Source organism: Equus przewalskii, chromosome 7, assembly GCF_037783145.1.
Source record: "Equus przewalskii isolate Varuska chromosome 7, EquPr2, whole genome shotgun sequence".
NCBI lineage: Eukaryota > Metazoa > Chordata > Mammalia > Perissodactyla > Equidae > Equus > Equus przewalskii.
In genome coordinates this window covers 58948521-58976315 of record NC_091837.1, presented here as the reverse complement: position 1 = coordinate 58976315, position 27795 = coordinate 58948521, and the positions used below count along the sequence as shown (strand labels likewise).

General features: G+C 36.9%; 1 protein-coding gene and 1 long non-coding RNA gene across 21 annotated transcripts in view; one reads left to right on the top strand and one right to left on the bottom strand.

Moving 5' to 3' along the window:
* The window catches only part of KIAA1328 (KIAA1328 ortholog), a 342992-nt gene that overhangs the window by 75702 nt on the left and 239495 nt on the right, over positions 1 to 27795 (bottom strand). Inside the window, exon 8 of one of the 20 annotated variants that reach the window (XM_070629996.1) lies at positions 9355 to 10198. The exons of the other annotated variants lie outside the window; for them this stretch is intronic. Within the exon in view, the coding sequence (XP_070486097.1) occupies positions 10153 to 10198 (46 nt within the window). The 3' untranslated portion in view covers positions 9355 to 10152. Of the gene's footprint in view, positions 1 to 9354; positions 10199 to 27795 lie in introns of those variants that run through there. 20 annotated transcript variants of the gene reach the window in all.
* Positions 1884 to 15051, top strand: LOC139084856 (uncharacterized). The gene is made up of 5 exons (XR_011542686.1): positions 1884 to 1952; positions 5709 to 5902; positions 6650 to 6929; positions 10060 to 10160; positions 14917 to 15051. It is a non-coding gene; the product is annotated as an uncharacterized lncRNA (long non-coding RNA).

The following is a 27795-nucleotide window of genomic DNA, read 5'->3' as shown; positions in this document are numbered from 1 at the left end:
GATGTCAATTCCCCCCAAATTGATCTAATCATAATTCCACTTCACTAATAGAAATTGATAATTGGAATCTAAAATTTAAAGACAAGAGCTTAGAATAGCTACAAGAATTTTTAATAACAAAAACAAAGTTGGAAGACTTACACTATCTCATTTCAAGATTTACTATAAAGCTAAATAATACAGACTGTGTGACACTGACATAAGAATGGACATATAGATCATTGGAATAGAAATCCATAAATGTGTGTGCCTGAGAGTACATATCCAACTGACCTTTGAAAAGTCATTAGGCAATTCACTGAAGAAAAAATAGTTTTTTCAATAAATGGTGCCAGAATAACTGGATATATGTACAGAAAAAAAAGTTTTTGAACTGTGAGCCTTACCTCACACTACACACAAAAGTATATTTGAAATGGATCACAGACAAGCGTAAAAGTTAAAACTATACAACTCCTATAAGAAAACACAGAAGACCTTTTTTTTTTTTTGAGGAAGATTAGCCCTAACTGTTGCCAATCCTCCTCTTCTTGCTGAGGAAGACTGGCCCTGAGCTAATATCCATGCCCATCTTCCTCTACTTTATATGTGGGATGCCTACCACAACACGGCGTGCCAAGCGATGCCATGTCTGCACTCGGGATCCGAACCGGCGAACCCCAGGCCGCCAAAGCAGAATGTGCGCACTTTGTTGCGTCACCGGGCTGGCCCGGAGAAGATCTTTTTAACTTGCGTCAATAAAAAGTCCTGCTCTTCAAAAACACCATTAAGGAAATAAAAGGCAAATCACACACTAGGAGAAAATATTCATAATACATATATTTGATGAAGGTTTTGCATCCAAAATATACAAAGAATTCCATGTTAAATAATTGTGTTGTTTACTCAGTTAAAACTGGTTAAAATATTTGACAGATACTTTACAAAAGAAGATATATGAATGGCCAATAAACAACATTAAAAGATATGCATCATAATTTCTCATCAAAGAACTGAATATTAAAACCACAATGACATGCCATTTCACATCCACTAAAATGGCTGAAATGAAAATGTCTGACTATATCTAGCTTTAGCAATGACATAGAGCAAATAGGACTCTGACGCTTTGCTGGTGAGATTATAAAGGTATATAGCTTCGGAAAATAGTTTGGCAGTTTCATGTATAGTTAAAAATAAACTTAGAATATGATACAGTAATTATATTCCTAGACCTTTACTTAAGAGAAAGAAAACATATCTACCAAAAGACTGGTACGCAGATGTTTATAGTAGGTGTTTTCTTTTTTTTCTGGCCAAATCTAGAAACAATCTAAATGTCCATCAACAAATGAACTGATAAACAAGTTGTGGTATACTTACACAATGAACTACCATAACTGCAGGCCCTCTAGGACCAGTTCAACTGACCCCATCTTATCAACAGAGTAATTAAGAGTTGTCTTTCAGGAACTGAGACCCCTTGTCCGGTTCAGACCAGTTGAGACCACCAACCCATCAATTGGGTCTGCGCAAATGCTTGATAAGTGGCCTTTTTGACGTCAAGGAACTAAAAGCTACACCCTCAGATCATGGTAACACTGCCATTTTGTGAACATGCATCCCATGAAGAGCCACGAAGCTTGACCACACTTGCACAGATCGTCAATTACCTTACTTCTCCTTACCTCCAATCATCCGTCTCCACACCTCAGACCACCCTGCCCTTCATCCCGTAAATTGTGCCCCAAGCCCTGAAGACAGATCTGAGGGCACATGCCCCGTCTCCTCGCAGATTGGTCTCGCAATATACAGCTACATTTCTTCTCCCAAAAGCTGATGACATAATAATTGGCTTTTTTTATGCACAATGGGCAAGAGAATCCCAATTTTGTGTGGTAACACTACTACTCAGGAATAAAAAAGTAATGGACTAATGAAACATGGAGCAACACAAACATCCAAAACGTACAGTGAGTAAAAGATGCCAGAAACACACATACATACATTATTATTTCATTTATATGAAGATTTAGAACATCCAAAACTATCTCAAGTGATAGAAATCACATCATTGTCTGCCTGGGACAGAGGTCTGTGCGGGAACTTAGTGCAAAGTGGCACAAAGCACTGAGGTGGTGGGTACCTTCTATATTAATTGAGGTGTTAGTTACACAGGTATATCATCTGTTAAAACACATCAAATGACGTGTGCATTTTATTAAATGTAAATTATATTTCAATAAAGTTGATTAAAAAATAAAGTTGAAGAAAACAGCAGAAAAAATGCCACCAAAGAAATTTTTAGATATACTGAGATGTGTATCAAAATTAATAACTATATCTTATTTCCAAAACTACATAGATCCAGACAGTAAACTGAAGAAAGAATCATTGACCATGTACTGTCTACCATTCATTCACTGTGCGAGGCACTGTCAAGTCAAAATCTAATTGTCAGATGATCAGTGTTTCTTATCACTTCTTACAGTCCAGATAAAATGTGTACAAAATTCACTGAGGGGGTATGACTACTAAAGGACAACATTATTCACTGATATGATGAAATTATTAGGGATAGTTTTCTGTTATTTCTATACAGCATCTGTTGGAACTGTGAAAGTGATGGTAAAATGATGAAAATCAAGACAGCAGAAGAAAAGAGGTGGTTAAACTCATGCCATTTAGGACTGCCACACTGTATAACTCACTCAAGTTGCTAAGATTTTATTGAACTGTATCTCCATATTTTAATACTATAAAATATTAGATGGGAAACTCTGAGGAGCCCTGATTTAGGATGGGGGAAGGAAAAAAAAAAATTAGTTCTTCAAGTTTTAAGAAAATTCTAATAATCCAAAGCTCCATGAACTTTTCTTTCTCTTTTGCCCAAATCTCATATCGCGACAGTTCTGTCTGAGCTTGAATGGCAAATTTTAAATGTCATTCAGGACCAATTGAATACCACTTGTATTTGCATTCCTTAAAAAGTGGAAAAACATTAACCTTTTGTTTTATTGAATTAAAATGCCACGGAAATGCTGATGTAGTCTTGGGAGACTGGAATACTTTCACAAAGAAGAATAGCTGTCATTTATTAAACACAAAGAACAATTACTTGATAGGATGCCTTCTGACAAAAAGCAGATTGGTATTCTCATCATAGAAAAGGCATTATAAAAAAAAATCTAGCCAAGACCTCTGAGACTTGAATAATTTAAAGCTGCATTTGGTGCAATTTGAATTTTTCTTTAGGGAGGCAAAGTTAAATACCTTTAATTTGTTCTAATTATTTCAAATTTGCAAGTTAATTATGGCTGATCATTAAATAACAAAAAGGACTATCGTCTCCATAGAGTTTTACCTCCTACCCTCTGCATTACTTAAGCTAGATTTTAGTATGCATGAATTAACTTTCTAAATAATCACACGGTTTGACTAAATGGCTCAGTAAAATGAGCTCTGATCCTCAGAATAAGCATTAATGGACATTAGAAATGCTATTGGGACTCATGTTACTTACATTATAAGTATTTTTAATAGGGCCTTATTTACTAATCTTTATGTACTGTTCGAGTTAGAATACCATACAGATACATTATTCTGCTTTACTGGAGGAAAAGTCCAATCTTTGAGACAATAAAAACAAATGTCCATTTAACACCAAATAAATTCATTTTGAAATTAATGAAGGGATATGACGATGGATTTTAACTTGTTTTAGCTGTTCGTCTCAATGAATCAATCTAGCAAAAATGGTCTGCTTGGTCTGTAAATGGAATATTATGGATCCACTGATGCTAAGTGATTCAAGCAGCAAAAGGAGGTCCAATGAGCCAGTATTTAAATTCCACCAGCTACTTCGAAGAAAGAATTCATTGTTTCTTGTGTTGTGAGAATTTCTAGTTACCATTTATGTGCATACTTGGCTACCAACAAATGTGAAGCCAGATGGCATATAACCCTACTGCTTAGAACTCTTAAAAACAGTTTTCCTAAATGTCCCCACTAAATCTTCATATTCCTCAGGGATGGACCTATTAATGAACAAAATATTCTAAGACCAAAGAGTTTAAAGAACAAAATTTCAAAAACAAAATCTCCATATGCTGTCAGAACTTTCTATTTTCCCACTCCAAAATCATCAATACAAATTTTATTTTCACATATCCAATAAACATTATCTGAGAGCCTACTAGGTGTCAGTTCTGTGTTTGGGCATGGGAATACACAAAGGAACAAGTGATTACCTTTGAATATGTACAAGTAAACAAGAAGAGAGAGCCAGCTCGACAATGAATACATAATGTGGCAGGTGTTATGATGGCAGTATACCACCATAGGCATAAGGGCGAGAGGGAGCTGATAAATATGACAGGAAGCTTGCAAGAAAGGAACGGGGAATCATAAGAGGATGAGGTAAAAAAAAAAAAAAAATCACTAAAAAGGAATGATAATTTACTAGCATACACTATGTAAAAGACACTGGCATGGTTCCTGGCTCCAAAAGATGTGGCCATCCTAGTAAAGCATTTACTTATGGGAATATGCCAAATCCCTTAGGTGTGCTGGGTAGCATAAAGGTCTCTGGAAGACAACAGGTACTTCAGAGGCAGAAAAGATATAATTTAGATGTGCTTGGCATAGGAAAGAGAGGAGTCTGACCCTGAGGAGTAGCTAGAGCAGCACAGTAGTTTAGAATATTAGCTTTAGTGTCAGACACAACTGGGTACTGGATAGCTAATTATAAGTTCTGATAGATGTGATTTCTCAAGCGAGTTACTTAACCTCTCTGGGCCTCATTTCCTCATTTATAAAGTGAAGTTAATAATAGTATGTAACTCATAAGGTTGTTGTGAGGATGAAATGAATTAACATATGTACGATATGCAAAGGGATGCCTAGCTCATAAATACTACCTAAGTGTTAGCTTCCATTATTATCATTATTCTTATTACTACTAAGTGAGGCAACATTTAAAAGACTTAGAGCAATATCTAGTACACAGTAGGTATTCAATAAGTTATTACAGACTAGCTGAATAGGCAGATGGCATAATTGCTGAGAATTATAGAGAAAGAGTAGGTCATTGGGTTGGGGGAGTGGGTAACTGAATTGGATCTGAAAACCTTGAATTTGAGGGACCTATAAATCATTTGGGCTAGATAATGTTATCATACAGTTATAAGAATAGGTTTGGACGTCAGGAGGGAAAAGCTGATACCTGAGATAAAGATTTTAGAGTTATCGTCATTGAGATATGATCTAAATTCATGGGAATGAATTAAATTTCCCACAGAGAGAAGTCTATTGATATCTAAACAGTAGGTAGAGGCAAAGGAAGCAGTAAAATACTTTGCAGGGAGGGGAAGCAAAAGCCAACAGGGCCAGAATCTCCGACAGGGAGACAAGCAGAGAGAGAAAAAAGGATAGTGTCAAAAAAACAAGGAAATGAAAGAGATATCAGAAAGGTTAGCTGGCTATTGACAAGTCAAGTAAGATGAAGGCTGAAAAAAAGTACAAAGATTTGGGAATTGGGAGGATGCTTATGACCATGGGGAACACAGTTTTAGTTGAGTGATACATAGGTGAGGAATAAATGGAAGTGAGGAAGTGGAAGCAGAGATGTAGATTGTGCTCTCAAGAAGTTTGGAAAAAAGAATGGAAAGATAGGGCAGTGTTGCAATAGTAAGGCAAAGATGAAGGTATTTCTTTTTTTTTTTTTTAAGGAGAAGGATCTTCGAGCATGTAGAAAATGAGCCTGAAGACGTATGACAAGAGGTATTGATGCAGCGAAATTGCTAGGAAAATAGGAAGGGAATGTGACTGAGGCACTGACGCAGGAGACTTTGGATTTGAGATCCCTCTGGGAACGCTAAGCAATGGCACCTGATGGGCACTTTAAAATGCGAACTCTGGAGAGGTCAGTGCTTCACACAAGGATGTGACCCTCACCATACAATTAGAGACTAGGGCAGACCTCATTTTTAGTGATGGTACACTTTACACTTGAAGATGTCACCAGATCTTAATTTGCTCCCTCACCAAAGGGAATGTAGCTAGAATTTCATTAATTATAATATCTTTATTTTAATTCTTCCCACAAGAAAAAGCAACAGAGTTAAGAAAAAGAGAATGGGAATGAAGCTGTGCTAAATAAAACACTGTGCTGTAGGCATCACCAAATCCCTAATTTGAGGGATTTGCTCTGATTCCAGAAATGCCTTCAGAATTTCTCTATGGTATCCAACAAGGAAAATAGCTCTTTAAGTCAATTAATGTATATTTAAATGTAGAATGTGTACTTTTTTTTAACTTTTTAAAAGTATGTAAGAGAAGGTTAACATTTGGGAAGACGAAAATGTCAGTTTAATATAAACTAAGAGATGCAGGTATAAACAAAACTACGAAGATTGTCCACTACACAATCAGTTTCCTAAGAGCAGATACCACGCCCCACTCTTCTCTGAATCTCTAACAATGCCTTCCAAGGGGATGTACACAGAAAAGAGGCCCAACATACATCTACTGAAGAGATGATTATAATTTGGAAAGCATTTGTGGGATTAAAACAACAGGACACTGAGTTAGTTAACTGTTATCTCTTCCTTGCATTGTAGACCAATCACAGTCATTCCTAGATTGATAATCTATATTTTAATTTCATCAGAGCATGCACTTATGAAGATTCAAAAATCAGGCACAAGATGAGAAAGACAGTATGAGGACATGTTTATAGTATGCTAAAAAACAGCTTGCAAACAAAACGTCAATACGAAATTTTAGAATCAAGGCCAATCCAATCCAAGTTACCAAAGACCTATAAATTAATTGGAAATGTTGAAAAACCTAATGGTGGTCAGTTAAGGACTGCGATTGAAAATCTCCCTGAAGAAAACCAAGGTCCAACTGTGAATCAAAACACAACCAGAGCGTTACTCTGATACAAGGTGAGGACCATGTTTCTGTTATCTCTAAAGCAGTAGTTCTCAAAATGTGGGCCAAGGATGTAAAACATATTTTCATAACAATACTAAGATGTTATGTGTCCTTTTCAGTTTCATTCTCTTATGAGTGTACAGTGAAATTTTCCAGGAGATACATGACATGTGACATCACAACAGATTGAACGCAGAAGCAGATGTGAGAAAACAAAAGCCAGACATTAAAGAGATTTGCAAAAATCGAAAGCAATGATACTCTTCTCACTAAATTTTTTTGTTTTGGAAAATATAGTTTTCATAAAAATACATTATTTATATCAATATGAAATGAGTTTACTACTATTATTTTTAAATGAATAAATATTAAAAAATTTTTAATTTCTAAAAAGTATTAATAATCTACGTTAAAAAGATATAATGTACATAAAAGCTCTTTGGAGTACTCAGTAAAGTTTAAGAGTGTAAAGGCGTCCTGAGATCAGAATGTGTGAGAACTGCTACTCTATACAGCATGATAAATGATGAGGCTATGGAAATAATGATCAACATGTTCCTTGGGAAACTCAATGTGGCATCCATATGGAAGATTCCAGAGAATTAATGGTAGAAGAAGATTTTCATGCAAAGTTTTTAATTAAAAAAATTAGTAAACAATAGAATTGACTTTTGGGGGGTGTATATAGTTCTATGAATTTTAACACATACATAGATTCTTTTAGCCATCACCACAATCAAGATACAAAATGGTTTCATCATCCTAAAAAAACTCCCCTTACAATTCCTATGTAGTCATACCTTCCTCCCATCCCTAACTTCTGGCAACCACTGATATGTTCTCCATCACTACAGTTTTGTCTTTTCCAGAGGGCCATGTAACTGGAGTCAAACAGGATTCAATTTTTTTTTTTTTTTTTTTTAAGATTGGCTTCTTTCATTCAGGACAATGTCTTTGAGATTCATCTAAGTTGTCATGTATATCAATCGTTCCTTTTTATTTCTAAGTAGTATTCCATTGTATGGACTTATCACGGTTTGTTTATCCATTTACCCATAGAAGGACATGTGTGTGGCTTCTAGGTTCTGGCTATCGCAAATAAAGTTACTATGAACCTTCACGTAACTAAAAGAAGCCCTTAAATTTCTAACAAAGGGTAAAGTAGGAAGTGTTCCGGCTCTTACCACTGATAATGGCATGTTTAAAAACGAGTCCTGTTCCTTCATTCTCAACAAAAGTTTTGTAAAAAACTTTAAAAGTACCATCCAAAGTTCCTGAGATCAGACCAAATCATTTACATTAAAGGAATGTTTATTTCCCATTTATTGAAGGAAAGTCAACAAACTCCTTGAGAATTTATCAGGAGTTCCAAATCCAATTTGCCCTTTCCCTCTGCCCATTCAAGAGACTCACATGAACTTCACCTGATCAAGAAGTGCCACAAAAATAACCCATTTTCTGGCATTTACAGAATCATGTGTTTTAGGGCTTGACTGCTGAGCAAAACAACTAGCAAGAGAGCATCAAAAGGCTTCCTTGTCTCCTTGGACCAAATAGAGCTAAGAATCTCCCTTTAAGGCTTTGATTATTATGTAGGGGATAACCAAGCTGGAAACATGAGACTTAGAATCAATGAACCTTCTACAAAAATCCTGGGTGCACCAGTATGCTACAACACCTTTTATGTTTTCATACACTCAATATGACCATAAGTATATACACACCATTCTCCACCACAGGGGCCCTTAGAACTGGCTAACAGCCATTGATGGCTGGAAGCTTTTGGTAGATAAACAGCAATTTTGAAATCCATTTTTTTAATTTTTGCCAACGGATTCTATTCATAGAACCATCATCTACTGAAGCAAATGAGAATGTAGTAGAAAGCTGAGCAAAAAGAAAAAATAGCATTTTAGACAGATTTAAAGAAAACACTTAACAGGACCTATAATTAGAGCAGCCAGCTTTGAGCTATAAAATCATGGATTTCTTATAGTTTGTATGGGCCATGCCTTGGCACCCATTTGACCCAGAACCCTCCAACAGAATGAAAAGCCCCAGAGTATAAGGATAAAATGAAAGCCTTTAATTACCCCAGTGTGACTAGTTTAAAGGAAATCAATCACACTATCTTAATGATAATAGTTATATATAATTTACATGTTCTTCTCATATAACATTTGTTGCTATTGGCATTACTGTACAGTCACTAAATGAACCATAGTTTTTGAATTCCACAATTTAAAATTGGTTTCTGTTGAGCTGTGCTGTTTTGCAAAAAGATTTCTGTGCAGTAAGTGTGTTTCATCAAAAACCTCACTGCTAGGTGTCATGCTGGATTGCTTGTTGGAAAAAAGTGAGAGGTAGGAGCAGGAAGTTGCTAAGTATGAGTATATAATAACCACTTGGCCGTGAAAAACAAATCATGACACCATATTATGTTTATTAGCTCATTTATTTAGAGATTCAATCTCCTTTTGCATCGCTCAAAGGCTCTGCAAACACAGAATCAAGGGATCAGAAACCATGGTTCAAAAGGTTGACTTCAAATAGCACTACTCAGCCACCTTTGGCACATACCTGCTCTGGAAAGGAAGGGCAATTTTGATACTCCTTTGATCTCTAGGGGCCATAAAAATATGCAAAAGCTATTTGCTAAAGATAATGATAATAGTATTAGAATAAAATGTTTACTGAACATCAGTTACATTATAGCAGGACATGTAAGACTTTTAAATTAATTTACACAACAAGCACAACCCGAGCTTAGAAAGGCCCTTGTCTAGTTGGTCCACAAACTAGACATCACCAGAACAACACGAGAGCTTTCTGAAAATACAGATTCCTGGGCCTCATCCACAGAAATTGTAATTTAATAGGTCGAGGCTAAATGTCCTTGGTTTCTTCCATTATTTCTCCTATAACATAGGCTTCAGTTTCCATAGCTCCATGACAGGAATAAATAATATCTATCTATAAGATTCCCTCTAAACACTGTTTTAGCTGCATCCCACAGGTCTTGATATGTTGTGTTTTCACCTTAATTCGGTTCCATATTTTCAATTTTAACTGCAGAATCAGCATGCCCTACAAAATAATTTATATTTTTATCAGATACACATTTTATCATTTTCCCTGCAGCCCTACAAGCATGGGTATCACGACTCTCTAATTTTTGCCAATATGAAGAATGAGAAGTGACAGCTGACTGCTTTTTCCTTGAAGAGTAAGAAGTCAGTCACGTAAGACTCCAGGGATAGACCATTCCAGGCACAGGAAACTGCAAGTACAAAGAGATGGGGATGAAAATCAGTTTAGTGTATTCAAGGAATTGCGAAGGCACTGTGGCTGGAATATGCTGAGCAGAGTGACAGCAGTAAACAATGAGATCAGAGAGGTATTCAAGGACCATATCACGCAGGGCCTTGTAAACTGGGGCAGAGTTTAGATTTGTATTTCAAGTATGCATTGGAAGCTATTAGAGGGTTTTTGGCAGAGGACTGACATGATTCTGACACACATTTTTAAAATGACCACTCTGACTACTGTGTCAAGGATGGGCTGTAGGAACTACAAGTAGAAACAGAAACATCAATTAGCAGGCAACTGGAATAATCTGGGTGGAAATGGTGGCGGTTTCGATTAGAGTGGAAGCAATGGAAGTCAAGGGAAGATGACAGAAAGGGAATAATCTGAGAAGTAGGGTCAACAGGACTTACTAATGAACTGGATATGGAGAGTGAAGGGAGGAGGGAAATAAGTCAAGGTGGTTTGCACAGTTTTTGACTTGAGCAACAGAGCACAAATCTATTTGAAATGGGTAAGAAGAAAAGTATAAGTTTGGGTTTTCTAAACATCCTTTTTTGTCATCTTGGTGGTATTCTATAGGAGACAGTGATAACTACATGTTCAATCTGCTTTCTTAGATCATAAATCATCTTATAATTCAGAATCATGTCCAGAATTAATGTCTAGTTCACTGGATTATAATATGAAGAATCTACTTCTTTTTTAAATTTTAAATGAAATTTATCCATCTTCGGCCTCCCGGCACCTCCACAGTCTTCCACAAATCTTAAAGGTTACTGATAAAGGTTCAGTAGCCTTATCAACAGGACCTTTTATTACCCTGAGATGTTTATAAATATAAACATATAAACATATGTATATGTATACACGTATTTTAAATAAACTCCTCACCTAAATTTTGCTTCAGTTTTCTTGTACCAGTGGTTGTTCTACTCTTTCTAGACCAAAGATTACTCATCTTGAGAAGAAAAATAGTATTTGGGTAATGTTTCATATTCTTTGGCATGTGCTAACACATCATAGGCCCTAAATAATAAGCCTATCCTTGGTTTGCCCTTAATCTGTCAAACAAAATCAAATAAGCTATTTCAGTCATCCATGGCATGTTTTAAAACCCTAAACTTATTTGGGGCTTTAGTGCATTTGATAGCATTCTTAGCTTTCTTTCAAATTCTCTTATACCCACCCTTAGATATATATCTTCCTATTTTTGCAGCCATGATCTAAAGAATTCTCTCTCAATTCCTCAATTAATTTATGTTTGCACGGTCAGAATTATACTTTTGATAATTTCCCAGGTCTTCTGACTCTATCCTTTTGAGTCTCAGATCAGAAAATCATGCTTTTCTTTTTTCTGCCTTTCTTTAGTTACACATCTAATTATGACCAATTTTTCATTTGTCAGAACTAGGCTGAGCATGACAACTCTACTGGTTGCCTTCATTTCCTTTTAGGTTATGAAATGCTAACTTGCAGTCAAGAATTCGTAGAGTGGAATAAGATTTCCAGTTTTCATTTCTCTTTCATTTTACTCAAATGCCCTCCAGTACAAGAACAAGTGAGAATGCTTTCTCTCTTAAGTCTGAAAATCACCCCATGAAGTGTTCTTAAGGACTGGGGAAACCAAGGCTTAGCAAGGGTAAATAATTCACCCAAGTTCATACAACTAGTAAGTGGCGGAGCTGAGATTTGATCCCAGGTCTCACTGCCGAGCTGGAGCTGTTAGGTCACGCGCTACACTGCCTTGTAATAAGCCACTCCCATATTCCCAATTCCATAATGTAGGATTACAGAATTCTACAATTGTATATATTTTCCCGACATACATTCCTACTTCAATGTCCTAAGAGATCTGCTTTTCAAAAAAGCAGTACAAATTCAACATTCCTAAAATCAGTTGGACAGGCAATGCCACCAGACATCTTTTCTGCGATTTCCTGGTCAGTTCTGCTTCCCTCTCTCAAGCCCTTCACAGCAGTAATTTCAAGCCTTTTTTACTCTTCAAATCTTTAATCCCACTCTCAATCGCCCTATACTTTCCTAACCTCCCCTACCACACTCAAATAGATCATCCCATCTCTTACTTTACAGGAAAAATTGAGACTATCATACAGGAACACTTTACTTACCTGCTAAAAAACCTATAAACTTAAAAATAAGTTTCCACATTCCCTCCTGTTACAGTGGGTAAAGTCTTCCTTCTCTTGACTGAAGTTAATCTCCCACCTGTGATTCGGATTCCATTTCCTGTATTGCAGGGATCTCGTTTCACCGATAATTCCCTCTCTCCTGTATTTCCCACCTCTTCATCTTTACTGTCTCCTTACCAGCTACATTTAAGTATCTGTTTCTTACCTCGCTCAAGAAAACCCTTCTTTGACTCTACGACTGCTTGCAGCTACGGCTCCCTGCCTCCTCTCCCCTTCATGGCTAAGCCCCTTTGTCATTACCATTTCCTCATCTTCCACTCAATCCAAAGCCCATCATCTTCCATCCCCACCATCTCTGTTGCTAAGTCCAGTGGCACATTTTCAGACTTATCACACTTGCTCTTTCAGCATGATACAAAGATCATCACTCCCTTCTTCAAACACTTTCTCTCCTTGATTTTATGATGTCATTTTTCTCTTGGTTTTTCACCAGTTTTCCTCACTGCTTGTCTCAGTTTTCATTACAGGCTCTTCTTCCTCTACCTATTCATGAAAAGTTATTTGGGGCTCTCTTTTAGCTTGATGTTATGTCATCTAAATGTCCTCAAATTTTAAATGTTTAAAAACATTGTGTTAACCAAACACTATATCTGTAGGCTTGATTCAGCCAGGCCACCAGTTTCAGCCTCCTGCCATAATCTCCCTTAGAGATTGTTAGGTTTTCCTTGGTTTCAATGACCATTCATATGTTTTACACACACACACGCATACAGATACATTCTCTGCCAAACATGTCATCTATTCATTTATTTACCCAAATAATAAATATGAGGCCTACGTCCTGTGCAGAAACTTAAAGCCCAGTGCAAGTGTTTCCATTTTATTTTCAACGTGCTGAATACCAGATATTTTCTTATGTGAAATATGAGCATTTTCTTCTCGTCTGTTCATCAGGTCATGTCTACTATCCTATATAATATGCTCATAGTTTTATCCCTCTAGCTCCTCTGTATCCACTTTAAAGTTCTCTGGATAGGACAGCTAGCTCCCTATGTTCTTCCCAATCATCATATAAAGTACTCCATTTTCAGCTAAGACCCATTTTTCTAGTTGAGTGAGGACATGGTCCCATAATTCAAACATATTTTTGTGGTCTGTAGTTATATCTTCGGACTTAAATGAATAATTAGATTTGAAGAGTCTCAACAAGTTCTCTATAATAATATGGACAGAGGATGTAATGATGGCACACTTTCTTATGAATTATGTCAGGTCTATATAACGTTACCTCCAAACTTGTATAATGCAATCATCAACTAACCTGGTGGACTCCCTTCTTATAGAAGACAACAGCAGATTTCCTTGATTCTGCTAGAACTTTGAAATTTTCTTTACTGTTTCTGTGCTTTTCAAATTATTGGACATATACCTAATGGTAACTGAATTTATTCTTTTCCAAATTTCTTTACTTAGTTTGCATATTGATAAAATGAGAGAGCTGGATCACACCTCTCTCTATAGGCTCTTTAAGCTCTATAACTGTAAAAATTCATCTTCATATTCTGGCTTTTATTATTTTCATTATAACTTTTCAAGGAACACAATTTCTGCCGTATGAGTATGGTAGAACAGACTGTTTTTCCTCTCTTTATACTGTCACATTTTTCTGCTTGCCACCTACCTGACAGTACTTTTCCCCTCTTAAGAAACCTAGAAATTTCTAAAACCTACATGCTTGCTCAGAATCTTATACTACCAGATTCCTTTTAGTTTCTTCACTCTTTCTAGAAACTCTTCAAACTTTCTAACGAGGTCAAGTTTAAAAAGGTATCTTTTTTTCACTTTTCCCTCAAAGACACCTGCTTGCATGTGAAACTCTTATGACTGAAAGACAATCGGAGCAAAATTTCCATAAGTCGTCAGAATAGTAAACTCCCTCGTGGCTAGGAATTTCACTTTCAGGCAGAACCAGAGCCTTTTCTGGTTCTCCTTGAGAGTTCCTGGGTTGGCTCTCTGGACAAACTGCCAGACCTTTTGATTTCTTTAGTAAAACCATTCCTTTCTCATACCACCCAGCATTTCTGCCCTTCACTTTACTAACAAAGTAACAAAGATTATATAATCCCTTTACCAAACTGGGAGGAATTGGAAATAATTACTCAGTTCTTCTCATCCTCCTTTCTTTGCAGATAAGGTCAATTTGCTTTTTTCCCCTCTTCCAGTTTAGCTAAAGTAACTTCTGTGTATCATTTTACAAGGACACAAGCAAATAAAAAAACACCTGACATTACTATTCTTATGGAGGGCATTTTAGTAAGTGTTGCTGGGATTCAGTGCAATCAAGTTCTGTTTACAATCTCACCTTTTCTTCCTGCTTAAGTAGTGTAGCTACCACTAGACCACACTAAGTAGTCATCAACTACCTAGTACACGTAAAATCAAGATGACTTTTTTAAAAAACCTATGCTTTCTCTGATTTATTTGCACAATGTTCTGCCTTTATACTTTCCTAGTTTTGAAAATAAAGTTTTCATTTCAGATTTCCAGAGAAGTTTGAAGACGTTACAGAGAGATCTCATATACCCTTCATCGAGCTTCCCCTAAAGGTAACATTTCACAATACTATGGTACTTTTATTAAAACTAAGAAAACAGCATTGGTACATTACTACTAACTAATCTCTAGACTATTAGGATTTCATCAGTTTTTATACTTATGCCTTTGTTGTTGTTCCAGGATCCATTCCACATGGCATTTAGTCATCATGCCTCCTTAGTTTCCTATGATCTGTGACAGTTGCTCAGTCTTTCCTTGTCTTTCACGATCTTACCTGACCAGTTTTGAGAACTAGCCAGGTATTTTGTATAACGTTCCTCAATTTGTATTTGTCTGTTGTTTCTCCTGTGTTTAGTAGAACGTTACGAGTGTTTGGGAAGAATACTGCAGAAGTGACATTCCCTCCTTATCACATTGTGTCAGGGGTTACATGACACCAACAGGACTAATCACTGGTGACATTAACCTTGGTCATTTGAATAAGGTAGTGTTCACCAGATTTTTCGACCATCAAGTATGATTTCCCCCCTTTCCATATCCTATTCCTTGAATGTCAGTCACCAAGTCCAGCTCACACTCAAGGGGCTTGACGATTAAGCTCTACCTCCAGGAGGGGAAAGTATTTACTAATGTTATTTGGAATTCTCCTAAGGATTATTGGTCCCTTCTCTCTCATTTATTTATTCATTCAATCATTTACTTATATCAGTATAGACTCAACTACTCTTATTTGATACTTTGGGTTAGAGTCCAGTATCACACTATTTATTTTGTTGCTCAAATTGTTCCAGCTTAGGCCATTGGAAGCTCTTTTAGGTTGGCTCCTCTGTCTCTTTGACATTCCCTCATCCTTTTGATTTTTGAGCATGTCCTTGCTTTCTGGCTCACAGCTCATCTTTCATTCTCTTTGTCCCATCACTATAATTAGCCATTTCTCTAAGGAGTCCTGGTTTCTTTTACTGGGGAATGGTATTTATTTATTATTTTATTGAGGTCACATTGGTTTATAATATTGTGTAAATTTCAGGTGTACATCATTATATTTCAGCTTCTATATGGACCGTACTGTGTTCACCATCAAAAGTCTAGTTTCCATCTGTCACCATACACATGCCCCTTTACCCCTTTCGCCTTTCCCCTCCCCATTCCCCTATAGTAACTACCAGTCTGTTCTCCATATCTATGTGTTTGTTTATCTTCCACATATAAGTGAAATCATACAGTATTTGTCTTTCTCTGCCTGACGACTTGTGCTTAGCATAATACACTTAAAGTCCATCCATGTTGCAAAATTTCATCATTTTTATGGCTGATTATTATTCCACTGTGTGTGTGTGTGTGTGTGTATCACATCTTCTTTATCCATTCATCCACTGATGGGCACTTAGGTTGCTTCCCAGTCTTGGTTATTGTGAATAATGCTGCAATGAACATAGGGGTGCAAATATCTTTCTGAATTAGTGTTTTCATGTTCTTTGGATAAACACTCAGAGTGGAATAGCTGTATCATATGGTTTTTCTATTTTTAATTTTTGGAGAAACAGAGATGGTATTTAGAAACCAATATCTGGGTGTTGGGTGTGCTCATTGCTACTGGGTATCACTGCTTCTAGGCCCTCTCATGAGACAGGGCTAGGAGATATATATTATATATACTAACTCATATCTGTATCTTTGTATATATCCACATGTATGTGTGTGTCTGTGTATATATACGTAGGTGCTCTGGACTGAATTGTGTCTCCCCAAAATTCATATTTTGAAGCCTTAACCCCTAATGTGATGGTATTTGTATTTGGAGATGGTGCCTTTGGGAGGTAATTAGGTTTAGATGAGGTCATGAGGATGGGGCCCTCATGATGGGATTAGTGCCTGTATAAGAACAGACACCAGAGAGCTTGTTTGCTCACTCTCTCTACGATGTAAGAACACCGTGAGAAGGCAGCCATCTGCAAGCCAGGAAGAGAGTTCTTAACAGAACTTGAACATGTTGGCACCCTGATCTAACATTTTCAGGCTCCAGAACTGTGAGAAAATAAATATCTGTGTTAAAGCCACCCAGTCTTTGGTATTTGGTTATGGCAGCCTGAGTAGACTAAGACAATACATAAACATGAGAATATACTAATGTCTCCACCTCAATCTAGTATCACAGCATTCATTCTAGCCTTATATCTTTGCTTATCTTTAATTTCCCTCTATGTCTCTTTTAAATTTATAGACTGTAGGTGTCATGTATTAGTAGCTCTCATGGGGCTGGAGATATATCCTATTTTTTATTTTATTTTATTTTTTTTAAAGATTGGAACCTGGGCTAACAACTGTTGCCAATCTTCCTTTTTTTTTTTAAGGATTGGCACCTGGGCTAACAACTGTTGCCATCTTTTTTTTTTTCCTGCTTTGTCTCCCCACACCCCCCCTGTACACAGTTGTATATCTTAGTTGCATGTCCTTCTAGATGTGGGATGTGGGACACCACCTCAATGTGGCCTGTCGAGCGGTGCCATGTCCGCGCCCAGGGTCCGAACCCTGGGCCGCCGCAGTGGAGTACGCGAACTTAACCACTCGGCCACGGAGCCGGCCCCTGGAGATATATCTTACTGGAACAGACGTTTACTGTGGATATACATTAGCTTTCTGTGCACACAATACTTCTTTCAAAACTACCATCCATGGACCTACAGAATGCCTTATCCACCATCATGGTATTTTACACAGCATTGCTTCTGATCAAGGAATTTGCTTCACTGCAAATGAAGTATAGCAATGGGCCCATGCCCATGGAATTCACTGATCTTACCATATCCCCCATCATCTTGAAGTAGCTATCTTGGTTGAACAGTAGAACGGTCTTTGAAGACTCAGCTACAGTGCAAACTAGGAGGCAATACCTTATGGGGCTGGGGAAAGATCCTCCAGGGTGCTCTAAACATGTTCCAAATCAGTGTCCAACATGTGGTGCTGTTTTTTTCATAGCCAGGATTCACAGGTCCAGGAAAGAAAGGATGGAAATGAGAGTGGCTCCACTCACTATTACCTTAAGTGATCCATTAGCAAAATTTCAATTCCCTTCCTCATGACCTCAGGGCCTGTTGGTCTAGAGGTCTTCACTCCAAAGGGAGAAATGCTTCCATGAGGAGACACAACAATGATTCCACTGAACTGGAAGCTGACACTGCTGCGAGGCCACATTGGGTTCCTCATGCCTCTGAATTAACAGGCAAAGTTCAGCTTGTACAGTAACAGGCTGGGGTTGTTGATCATAATTATCAAGAGGGAAATGGGTTGCTACTACACAACAGAGGTAAGTAAGAGTATGTCTGGAATACAGGAGATCCCTTAGAGTGTCTATTAGTACTGTCTCCTATGATTATAGTCAATGGGAAGCTACAAAAATCCAATCAGCTATGACTGCTAATAGCCCAGCCCCTTCAGCAATGGTGGTTTGAGTCACCCCACCAGACAAAGAACCATGACCAGGTGAAGTATTTGCTGACAGCAAGGGGTAGTGGAATGGATAGTGGAAGAAAGTAGTTATAAATATCAGCTACAGCCATGTGGCCAGTTGCAGAGATCAGGACTGTAATAGTTATGAGTATTTCTTCCTTACACTATTATGGATAGTTTTATATATGTATATTAACCAAATATTTTTGTTTACTTTCCTCTTTTAGCCCTTTATCATATAACATAAGATGCATTAACATAATTAACTTTCCATCACAGCATTGAAATTACAGGATATCAAGGAAGAGTGACCATCCTCTAAGGACTTCACATCCTCTCTGGGGAATGAGTTAGCATGCTTTCAGTTATGTGGGATACTTGTATCATGTAAGGTGAAAGTATGCCTTTTTTATTACCTTTATTTAGAGATTAAGTATGGTTTAAGAAGATGTGTATGGGTGCCAGGTTGACAAGGGGTGGGCTGTGATGGTCTTTTTTATACATCAACTTGGCTAGGCTACAGCGCCCAGTTAACCAATTAAACACTAATCTAGGTGTTGCTCTGAAGGTATTTTGCAGATGTGATTAAAATCTATAAAATCTTAGGTAACCTGGATGGGCCCGATTGAATTTCTTGAAAAGTCTTAAAAGCACAGCTGAGTCTTCCCTGAAAAAGAAGAAGCCTCTGCTGTGGATAGCAGGTTCAGTCTGTACCTGAGAGTTCTCTTGCTGACAGCTTGCCTTATGGACTTCAGACTTGCCTAGCATAAGCCAATTCCTTGCAATACATCTCATAATATATATCTCCTATGGTTCCGTTTCTCTGGTTGACCCTGATTAACACAATCCTTCACCAAGCCACATGACATAACAAAGAAAGATTCTTTCTATCAAACAGCCCAGGGCTCAAATTCAAGGTTACAGGATTAAGGCTTGCACACACTGTTTACCAAAGGAGAAAATGCCAAATAGCAAAAGCACACAGAAATCAATCCTCTTCACCACATTTCACACAGCAATGTGAAAAACAAATGAGCTGAGTTCAGTATAAAATCTTCTCTGTAGGATTATCAAAAATTAGCATTGCTTCATATGTAATAGCCGTTCTTCTGAACCGGACGTCCACCTACAACAAACCACCATGGGCTAACCAAGATCACAACCACATCCTCAGACACTTTATGATCAAAAGACGTGCTCAGAAACACAGTCACTATTTCTTTTCATCTTATCTTCAAATAAGCCTCCAGTTACCCTATCTAACCAGGAAGTTTCTACATACATACTTCTACAAATAAAATAATGCACTTGTTTTTAAACTTCTGTGTTTGTGTTTGTCCTCTGTGTATTCAATTGTCCTGAATCCAAAAATCAATTCTTTAGTACATCCAGGCAGCTAGAAAAGCCAATTGAAGCCACTGCTAATTAAAAATAAAAACCTTTAATGGCATCTAAAAATTTTATATCTTTTTAGAGAGAACTCTTGGGGCTCCTGAAAACAAGAATAAATAAATTGACTTAACAATCACTAGTCTTAACCTTGCTGCCTCCACTCTTTTACAGGTATATAAAAGTCTTGTATGCCAATGGGATGTTTTAGTAAAATGCTTTAGGCTTCAATCTATTTTGTCTTAGCTCTTACTCCCTCTTCCCACTGCAAAATATCTTATGTGCAAATACCTGTTGTATAAATGACAAACAGCAATATGTTTATGGATTCCTTTCATAGAAAAATCTTACATATTTGTAGAAAGAGAAAAGGATCAAAGCCTAGACATATTTTATCAATTAAGTCATAATATCCAGTAAAAATCTCTTGGATTCTACCAAAGATTTGACATGACAACTAAGACTGCAGTTGTAGGCTTCAGACTAATCTCTGTGTATTGGGGCTTGCCAAAAAATTGCTAAAAAAGAAATGATACTTTTTAACCAGCTGATACCTCCAAGCCAGTACTGCTTTTCTCTATCTCCTGGGAAACAACGTTCAGTATCCAAGATGCCACCTCTATTCCATATTGTGACAAGAATCCATATGATTCAGACTGGAACAGGATAGGCAGTCACCATCTAAAAAGAAATCAAACTGCTCTCATTCCAAATAAATCTGGGAATGAGGTTATCAAAGCAAGCTGACTCAAGTGGCAATGAAACTTCCAATTCCCCAATCCCACTAATATTTTTGGCTGGGAAGAAAATTACTTTCACAAAGATTTGTGTGGGTACATTAGAGCGAAGGGCGAAAGCCACCACTATTCTATCCACTTGTGTACAGCATATAAAGCGTAAATGTTTATACACTTTATTATTCAGCTCCTTGTGTTTAACGAGTGGTAGTGCAATACTCTTCATAAAATGTCTCTGGTTTCTATACATCATGCTTTCTACCTGCTGTATTCACATACATACACATCGACATCAGACCCTGGGAAAATGCGATGCAGCCAAATAATCTAACATCCTGAAATCTGTGAATTGCCATCTTAGAAAATATTTATCCCATAAATTCATTATGTACTAAGATGACAAATGTGATTAAAAAATTATCCAAAGCCAAGAACATGTAGATATTACACATGAAGAAGCCAATTCCAAGGATATGCTATACCACACACAAGGGGAATTAGGTTTGTCTTTTTCTATTTCAGTGCCATAAATCTGCAAAATTAGAAAGTATCTGTAGACAATAGCTTGGAGAACCCTAAGTATGTTCAGTCTATTAGCTGTCATTTAAAAACCAGTGTTTGTGGATAGAGAAGGGAGGTGCCCTAGTATGGAACGTAAGAATGAAGATTTGCTCCTGAAGTCTATGTAAGGTCAAGCTAAGGCCTGGATAGAACAGGCACAAGATTGGTGATGTGCTACCATCTTCCTTATTGGTTAAATGAAAAAAATGGAAAAGTTGGTTAAAAAATTATATATTTATCACCAACTTATCTGTTTAAAATTGTTGATTATATATAACTTTAAAATTCCAAATTATCATTCACCAGGACACAGGTCTCATAAATAGGATTTGAATAGTATTTTCTCCCACTTGTCTTATCATTGTATCTGTTATGAATACAGAAGGAGATGTCATCTTGGAGAATTAAGTTTGAAAAAGCCATTCCCAAGTAAAGGAAGGAGTAAGAGGGCAGAAGAATCTTGAGGAGGAAGAGAGAAAGGCTGATGCAGTGTGAAAGCAAGCAAAGCTTTGTCTCATTTTTCTTGTTATTATATTTAATTTATTTTGAATATCAAAGAATACTAAAAATAGAGGACAATTTTTTAAAAAGTTTTAGTGAAATAAATTTATATACCATAAAATTCACCCATTTAAAGCTATTCTTAGTAAGTTTAAAATTGTGCAACCATCACCACAATCTAATTTTAGTTCCAACAACCTCAAAAGAAACCTCCAGCTTACTTGCAGTTGCTCCTCATTCCCAGCCCCTGCGCTAGGCAATCAATAATTTACATCCTTTATCTTTAGATTTGTCTTTTCTGGACATTTCTTATAAATGGAAAGGTACAATTCATGGTCTTTTGTACGATCTTCTTTCAGTTAGCATGTTCTCAAGGTTCATCCATGTTGTAGCATGTACTAGTACTTTGTTCCTTTTTATTGCCAAATATTCCATTGTACGGATATACGACATTTTGTTTATCCATTCACCAGTTGCTGGACATTTAGCTTGTCTCCACTTTGCAGCTACGATGAATAATGCTGCTGCGAGCATTCACACAGAAGTCTTTGTGGGTGTATGTTACCTAGGAGTGGAATTGCTGGGTCATGTGGTAATTCTATGTTCAAGTGATAATTTTTATATTTATCAAAAAGGTAAAGGATTTAAAAAGATTGAAATGTGGGTCTAGAGGAAAGTACCACAGAGGAAACAGGTTTTTATTTTATTTGTTGTCGTTAGTGCCATCAAGTCGATTCCAGCTCCTAGAGACCCTGGGTACAGCAGAGGAGAATCCTGCCCGGTCTTTTTGGGCCATGCTCTCACCTTCAGGCATTATATCAGACAATGCTTCTCTGCTATTCAAAGGATTTTCATGGCCAAGTTTTTCAGAAGTGGGTGGCCAGGTCCTTCTTTCTATAGTCAGGTTTTAGTCTGGAAGCTCCGCAGAAACATGTCCACCATCAGTGACCCTGCTGGTATTTGCAATACCAGTGGCATAGCTTTCAGAACCACAGCAACAAGCAGCCACCACAGTATGACAAACAACAGATGGATGGTGTGGTTCCCTGACCAGAAATGAACCTGGGCCGTGGAGGAGAGAGAGTCAAATCTTAACCACTAGATCACCAGGGTTGGCTTTTTATATTATAGCTCAAAAAATTTGACAGAGGATAGCAAAATCACTGTCTGATCCCTGAAAATTTCTATATTATTGAAGCTATGTAACAATGAATTAATAGCAAACATTTTTCTCATCTTACTTTATTATACTTTATACTGCAAGGTTTCTGAGCCCAATTTTACAATTTGATGATTTCTAGTGTGTCTAAGGTAGACAACAGTGAGCCCCACCCATGTTAATCAGTCACGTTGTTAAAGACCTTTGAAAGAGAAATTGGAGAAATGTTCTATTTTTGCATGAGCAATTCTTTAGGCCAAAAGGTTATCTATGAGTTTCAAAGAGCAAAGAAATGAAGAGAAGTTAGAAGGCAGGGGGAGATAATCAGAAGGCGATTTGCTGTGCCAATTATCACGAATTATTAAAAATAATTATAAAATGATATTACCAATTGATCACTGAAGTGGCTCTAGAAATTTGCATTCCTACCAGCAGTGTATCAAAGTACCAGTTTCCCTACATCCTTGTTAACACTTGATATTATTAAACTTTTCAATTTTGCCAAATTATTGATTTAAAACTGGCATCTTTTTGTTATTTTCAACATTCATTTTTCCAAGATTAGTTGTGAAAAGATTTTATATACATATTGGCTATTTGGGTTTACTCTTTTGAGAGTTGCCTATTTGGGGTAGTTTATCTCATCAATTAGAGGAAATTTCTACATTACGGATGCAATACTTCTTATATATCATCTTTTGATGACTTCTTCTTATATATTCCCTTGAGGTTATTTCAAGTATCTCTATCTTCTTCCCAGATGCTATCCTTACTGTCACCTTTCTTAGTAGATGATCTCCCTTCATACTGTACTGAGAAGATTGAGATTTTTAAAAAATCCATCCCACAAACATTTTATGAGCACCTATGATATGGTGAACATACAGTCTTTATAACATATAGAAAATATGTTATAACATATCATATTTAACAAGAAAGTTATGATCCACGGACTCATGAAGCTTAAAGTGGAGTGGTGGTTTGTGGGACTTCAGAGTACTGTAACAGGGAAGGATGGGAGACACACGCTTTACATAGGATGATCAGGAAAGTACCCCTCAGGAGATGATATTTAAACTCTCATCTAAAGAAGTTAACACAAGGAAGAACAGGATTAAGAGTGTTAAAGGCAGCTACAGGTATGATGCAGCATGTACTGGAAGCTGAAAGAGGACCAAGGCCAATGCAGTTAAAACATAGGATGCAAGGAAGAAAGTGCAAAGTCAAGATAGGAGAACATAAAGGGCCCTAAAGTCCATGGTAAGAAGTTCAAATTTTAAGTAAAGTGGGGTAGGGGTCACTAAACATTTAAGAAGGAGAGTGGAATGAGATGAGGCAAGCAGAAGCCAGGTCATGTAGAACACTTTAAGACAGTTAAGGAGTTAGATTTTATTTTACAAGCATTGAGGAGTCTTTGGCAAGGAAGCAGACTGCTATTTTTAAATGATCTTTCCAGCTGTTGTGGAAAATGGATTGTAGAGGGGGTAAGAACATAATTAAATAAAGTAGACCACTTAGGAAACCTCTGCAGAAGCCCAGGCTTGAACTATGGTGGGAGGAATGTATACATTTTGGAGGTAGAATAGAAACAAAATAACACACTTACAATTATTTGGGAGGAGGAAGGGAAGGAAAGAGAGAAATCAAGGGCATTTTTCAACTTGAGTGGCTAGTAACATTTGTTAATATGGAGAAGACTGGGGATGGGTGACTATGGAGTGGGTGGTGGAAAAGGGCAAAAAGATTTCTGTTCTAGCTTTGATATCTCTGAGATATCTATTAGACAGTCCAGTGGACATCTTGTGTAGACAATAAGATCCGTGGATTTAATGATTGGAGGAAAGGTCAGGCCTATGGAAATCCATTTGGCAGTCATCAGCATATGGATGATATGTAAAGCCAAGGGCCTAGATAAGGTCACATAGGAAGAATGGATAGAAACACAAAAGAAGAGGTAGGGCTAGCTACAAGCAGAGAAAGAGAAGCCAAGTACAAATAACTGAGCAGCTGACAAGCAATTTGAACTGATTCCCCCACCTTCGCTAGGACTGTGCTCCATCAATTATTCATTTGCTGCAGTCTCTTCCTTCATTAGCCACTTCCCCAAGATTATAAAAATGTTTAGGTCATTCCTACCCTTAAAATTATATTTCCTCAACCAAATTTCTTTCCAAGGTACCATTTCTGCTTTTCCTCCTTTGTTTCCCTGACACTGCACCAGCCAGCTTCTTTGTCAAATTTTCATATTGTCACTCTTATTCTTTTAGATTCCCACATGTCAGTATTTCCTAAAGTTCTATTTACATTTCTCTAAACTTTTTCTCGGAAATGAATATCCATTCTCTCAGGTGCAACACCAATGAAGATGACTCTGATCTTCAATTTCTCTTAGGAGATATACATCCAAATATCTACTTATATACTAGATATCTATGCCCAGAAATCCACTCTGTTCAATAATCATGAACTGTTAGAGATGGAAAAAACTCAGCAAAGATCCAGTTTAACTCTCTCATTTGCAGACAAGGAGACTGAGGCACATAGCATTATCTTCAAGCCCCATGGCTAATTACTGGAAAGACTAAAACCTGGCATTCTTGGCTCTTATTCCAATGGTCTTCAAAATCAAATTTATCATCTTCATCACAAAATAGTTCTTTTCCCTGACTTTTTTATTCTTCCAATCACACTGGTCCAAAACCTTTGAATTGATATTTAAACTCTTTTATAATATAACCTAATTAACTAGTTTAATCTTTAGTTTCATTTTCCCTTAACTCTTCTGGTCGAACTTACTGCTATGCCCCTCATATACTGTGTGATTTCCATCCTCTACTCAGATTCTCTGTCTTCCACCCCAAGAAACACACACACACACACATACACAGAAACATCCATAGATAGCCCTAGCCTATCAAAATTCTATCCTATCTTTTAGGACTTATCTCAAATATTACCTTTTCCAAAAACTTTTTATTAATTTCTTTGGATTTCTCTTATAACCCTTATATTCCATATAGATAATAAATATCTGTTTATATGCCTTACTCTACTATTAGAGTAGAAGGTACTCTACTATTAGTGTGAAGGTATCTACTATTAGTGTGAAGGTAGAGGCTTCTCTGAATCTCCCACAGTATTTAGCAAGCCAGTTATATATTTTTTATAATAGATGCTTAATAGAAACTTTTGTTGAATTGCTCAGTATTATATGAAAACACAAAATTGGTCAGATTTTTAGAAATCTGCAGAATTACAAAACTAATATTAATTTATAAGGGTCATCTTTGCATAGCCAACAAACAAACATCAAACAAACTAACTAAAAAACAAGCCAGAGAACTTACAAGCAATCAGAGTTGCTGTGACTGTTTGAGTCATTACCATCTTTGATGTGATAATTATCTTCCAATGGTTTGGCTCAGCTGTGCCCTACTATTTGCTCTTATTCGTCATTAAGGGCTCACGTATTATTTATTCTCATTCTATAGCATTTAGGCAGGAAGGCAGCAATGTAAGCTCCCTTGACTGTGATTCTTCCCATAGATAATAGAAAATAAATTGCAATTAGATTTTGGTAATTGTATATAATTAACTCAAAATGAGCTGTTAATTATAAAAAATATGTTTTTCACTTCCTCATTATCTCATTTATTTTAGTTCCAAAGTCTTAATGCCTCACTTGAGTAAGTTTAATATTTTAAATACATAGAGTATTTTTAATACTAAGATAATTTAAATTTCCAAATAAACAAAATTTAGCTTAAAATTAAATTTTATCTGGGGAGTTCTACTGGCAAAATCAAAGAGCCTGCAAGGTAGAAAGAAGGTCATTTCCCATAACAATTCCTGATTATATTTTCTAAAATCAGCAGATATTTTTGCTTAAATAATTCCACAAAGGGTACTCAAATCTGTAGAGTAGTCTCCTTTGACCCATCTCTACCTCTTTCTGGGGTTCAACATCACTTCCACAGCCAAATGAATCAACGAGACAAATGAACTCATTGTCTTTACTTCTTTTAATCTCACATAAGATTAAATAATTGAAGGGTGGTTGAGCGAGAATTCGTGGCTTTCCAATGACTGTCTGTCAGAGTTTGGAAGCAGTTGCCAGGGTTTATTCAAACTCTTGTAATGTATATTAACATTTTAAAAGGTCTATGGTCTTATCAAAGGCATATTAGGAAAGCTTTTTTTGGAAGCATGCATAATCTTACCTTATTTTTGTCATAATTATTTGAATATAAGACCTGCATGCCCAGATGCACCTAAACTTTAAAACATGTCTCTCTCTTAGACTGAAGCACGAGTTTCCAAAGCATTCACTACACCTACCTGAAGAGCAGCGATAAAAACTTTCATAAATTGCAAGTCAGAGTATGAATTGCTACAACCTTTTGGGAAAGAAAACTGGCATGGACTATTGTAATTTATAATTGTAAATTACATAAAAATAGCCTTTGACCTAGCAACTGCATCTTTGGGAATTTATCTTAAAAAAAAAAAAGTACCAGAACACAAGAATTTAAGTACAGTCATGCTTATTATAGCATTTTGTGTAGCAGTAAAGAACCTGAAACAATTCGACTCTCCAACAACAGAAGTGCTGAATAAGTTAAAGTGTATATGGAAACCATGGACAGTTATGCATTTTTAAGAAATGAGTTATTAGTATTTGTATTAGTTTTCTATTGTTGCTATAACAAATTACCACAAATCTAGTGGCTTAAACAACAGATTTATTATTCTATAGTTCTGTGGGTCAGAAGTCTGACACGGGTCTGACTGGGCTACCACTGAGGTACGGGCAGGGCTATGTTCCTTTCTGGACGCTCTAGGGGAAAATCTGTTTCCTTGCTTATTTGGGTTGTTGGCAGAATTCAATTCCTTGCAGTTGGAGGACTGGGGTCCCCATTTCCTTGTTGGCTGTCAGATGAGGACTGCTCGGAGCTTCTAGAGCTACTTGCATTCCTTGGCTTGTGACCTCCTTCCTTCATCTTCAGAGCCAGCAAGGGCAGGTTGTCATTCTCATGCTTCAAATCTCTCCTCCTTCCATCTCATCTCT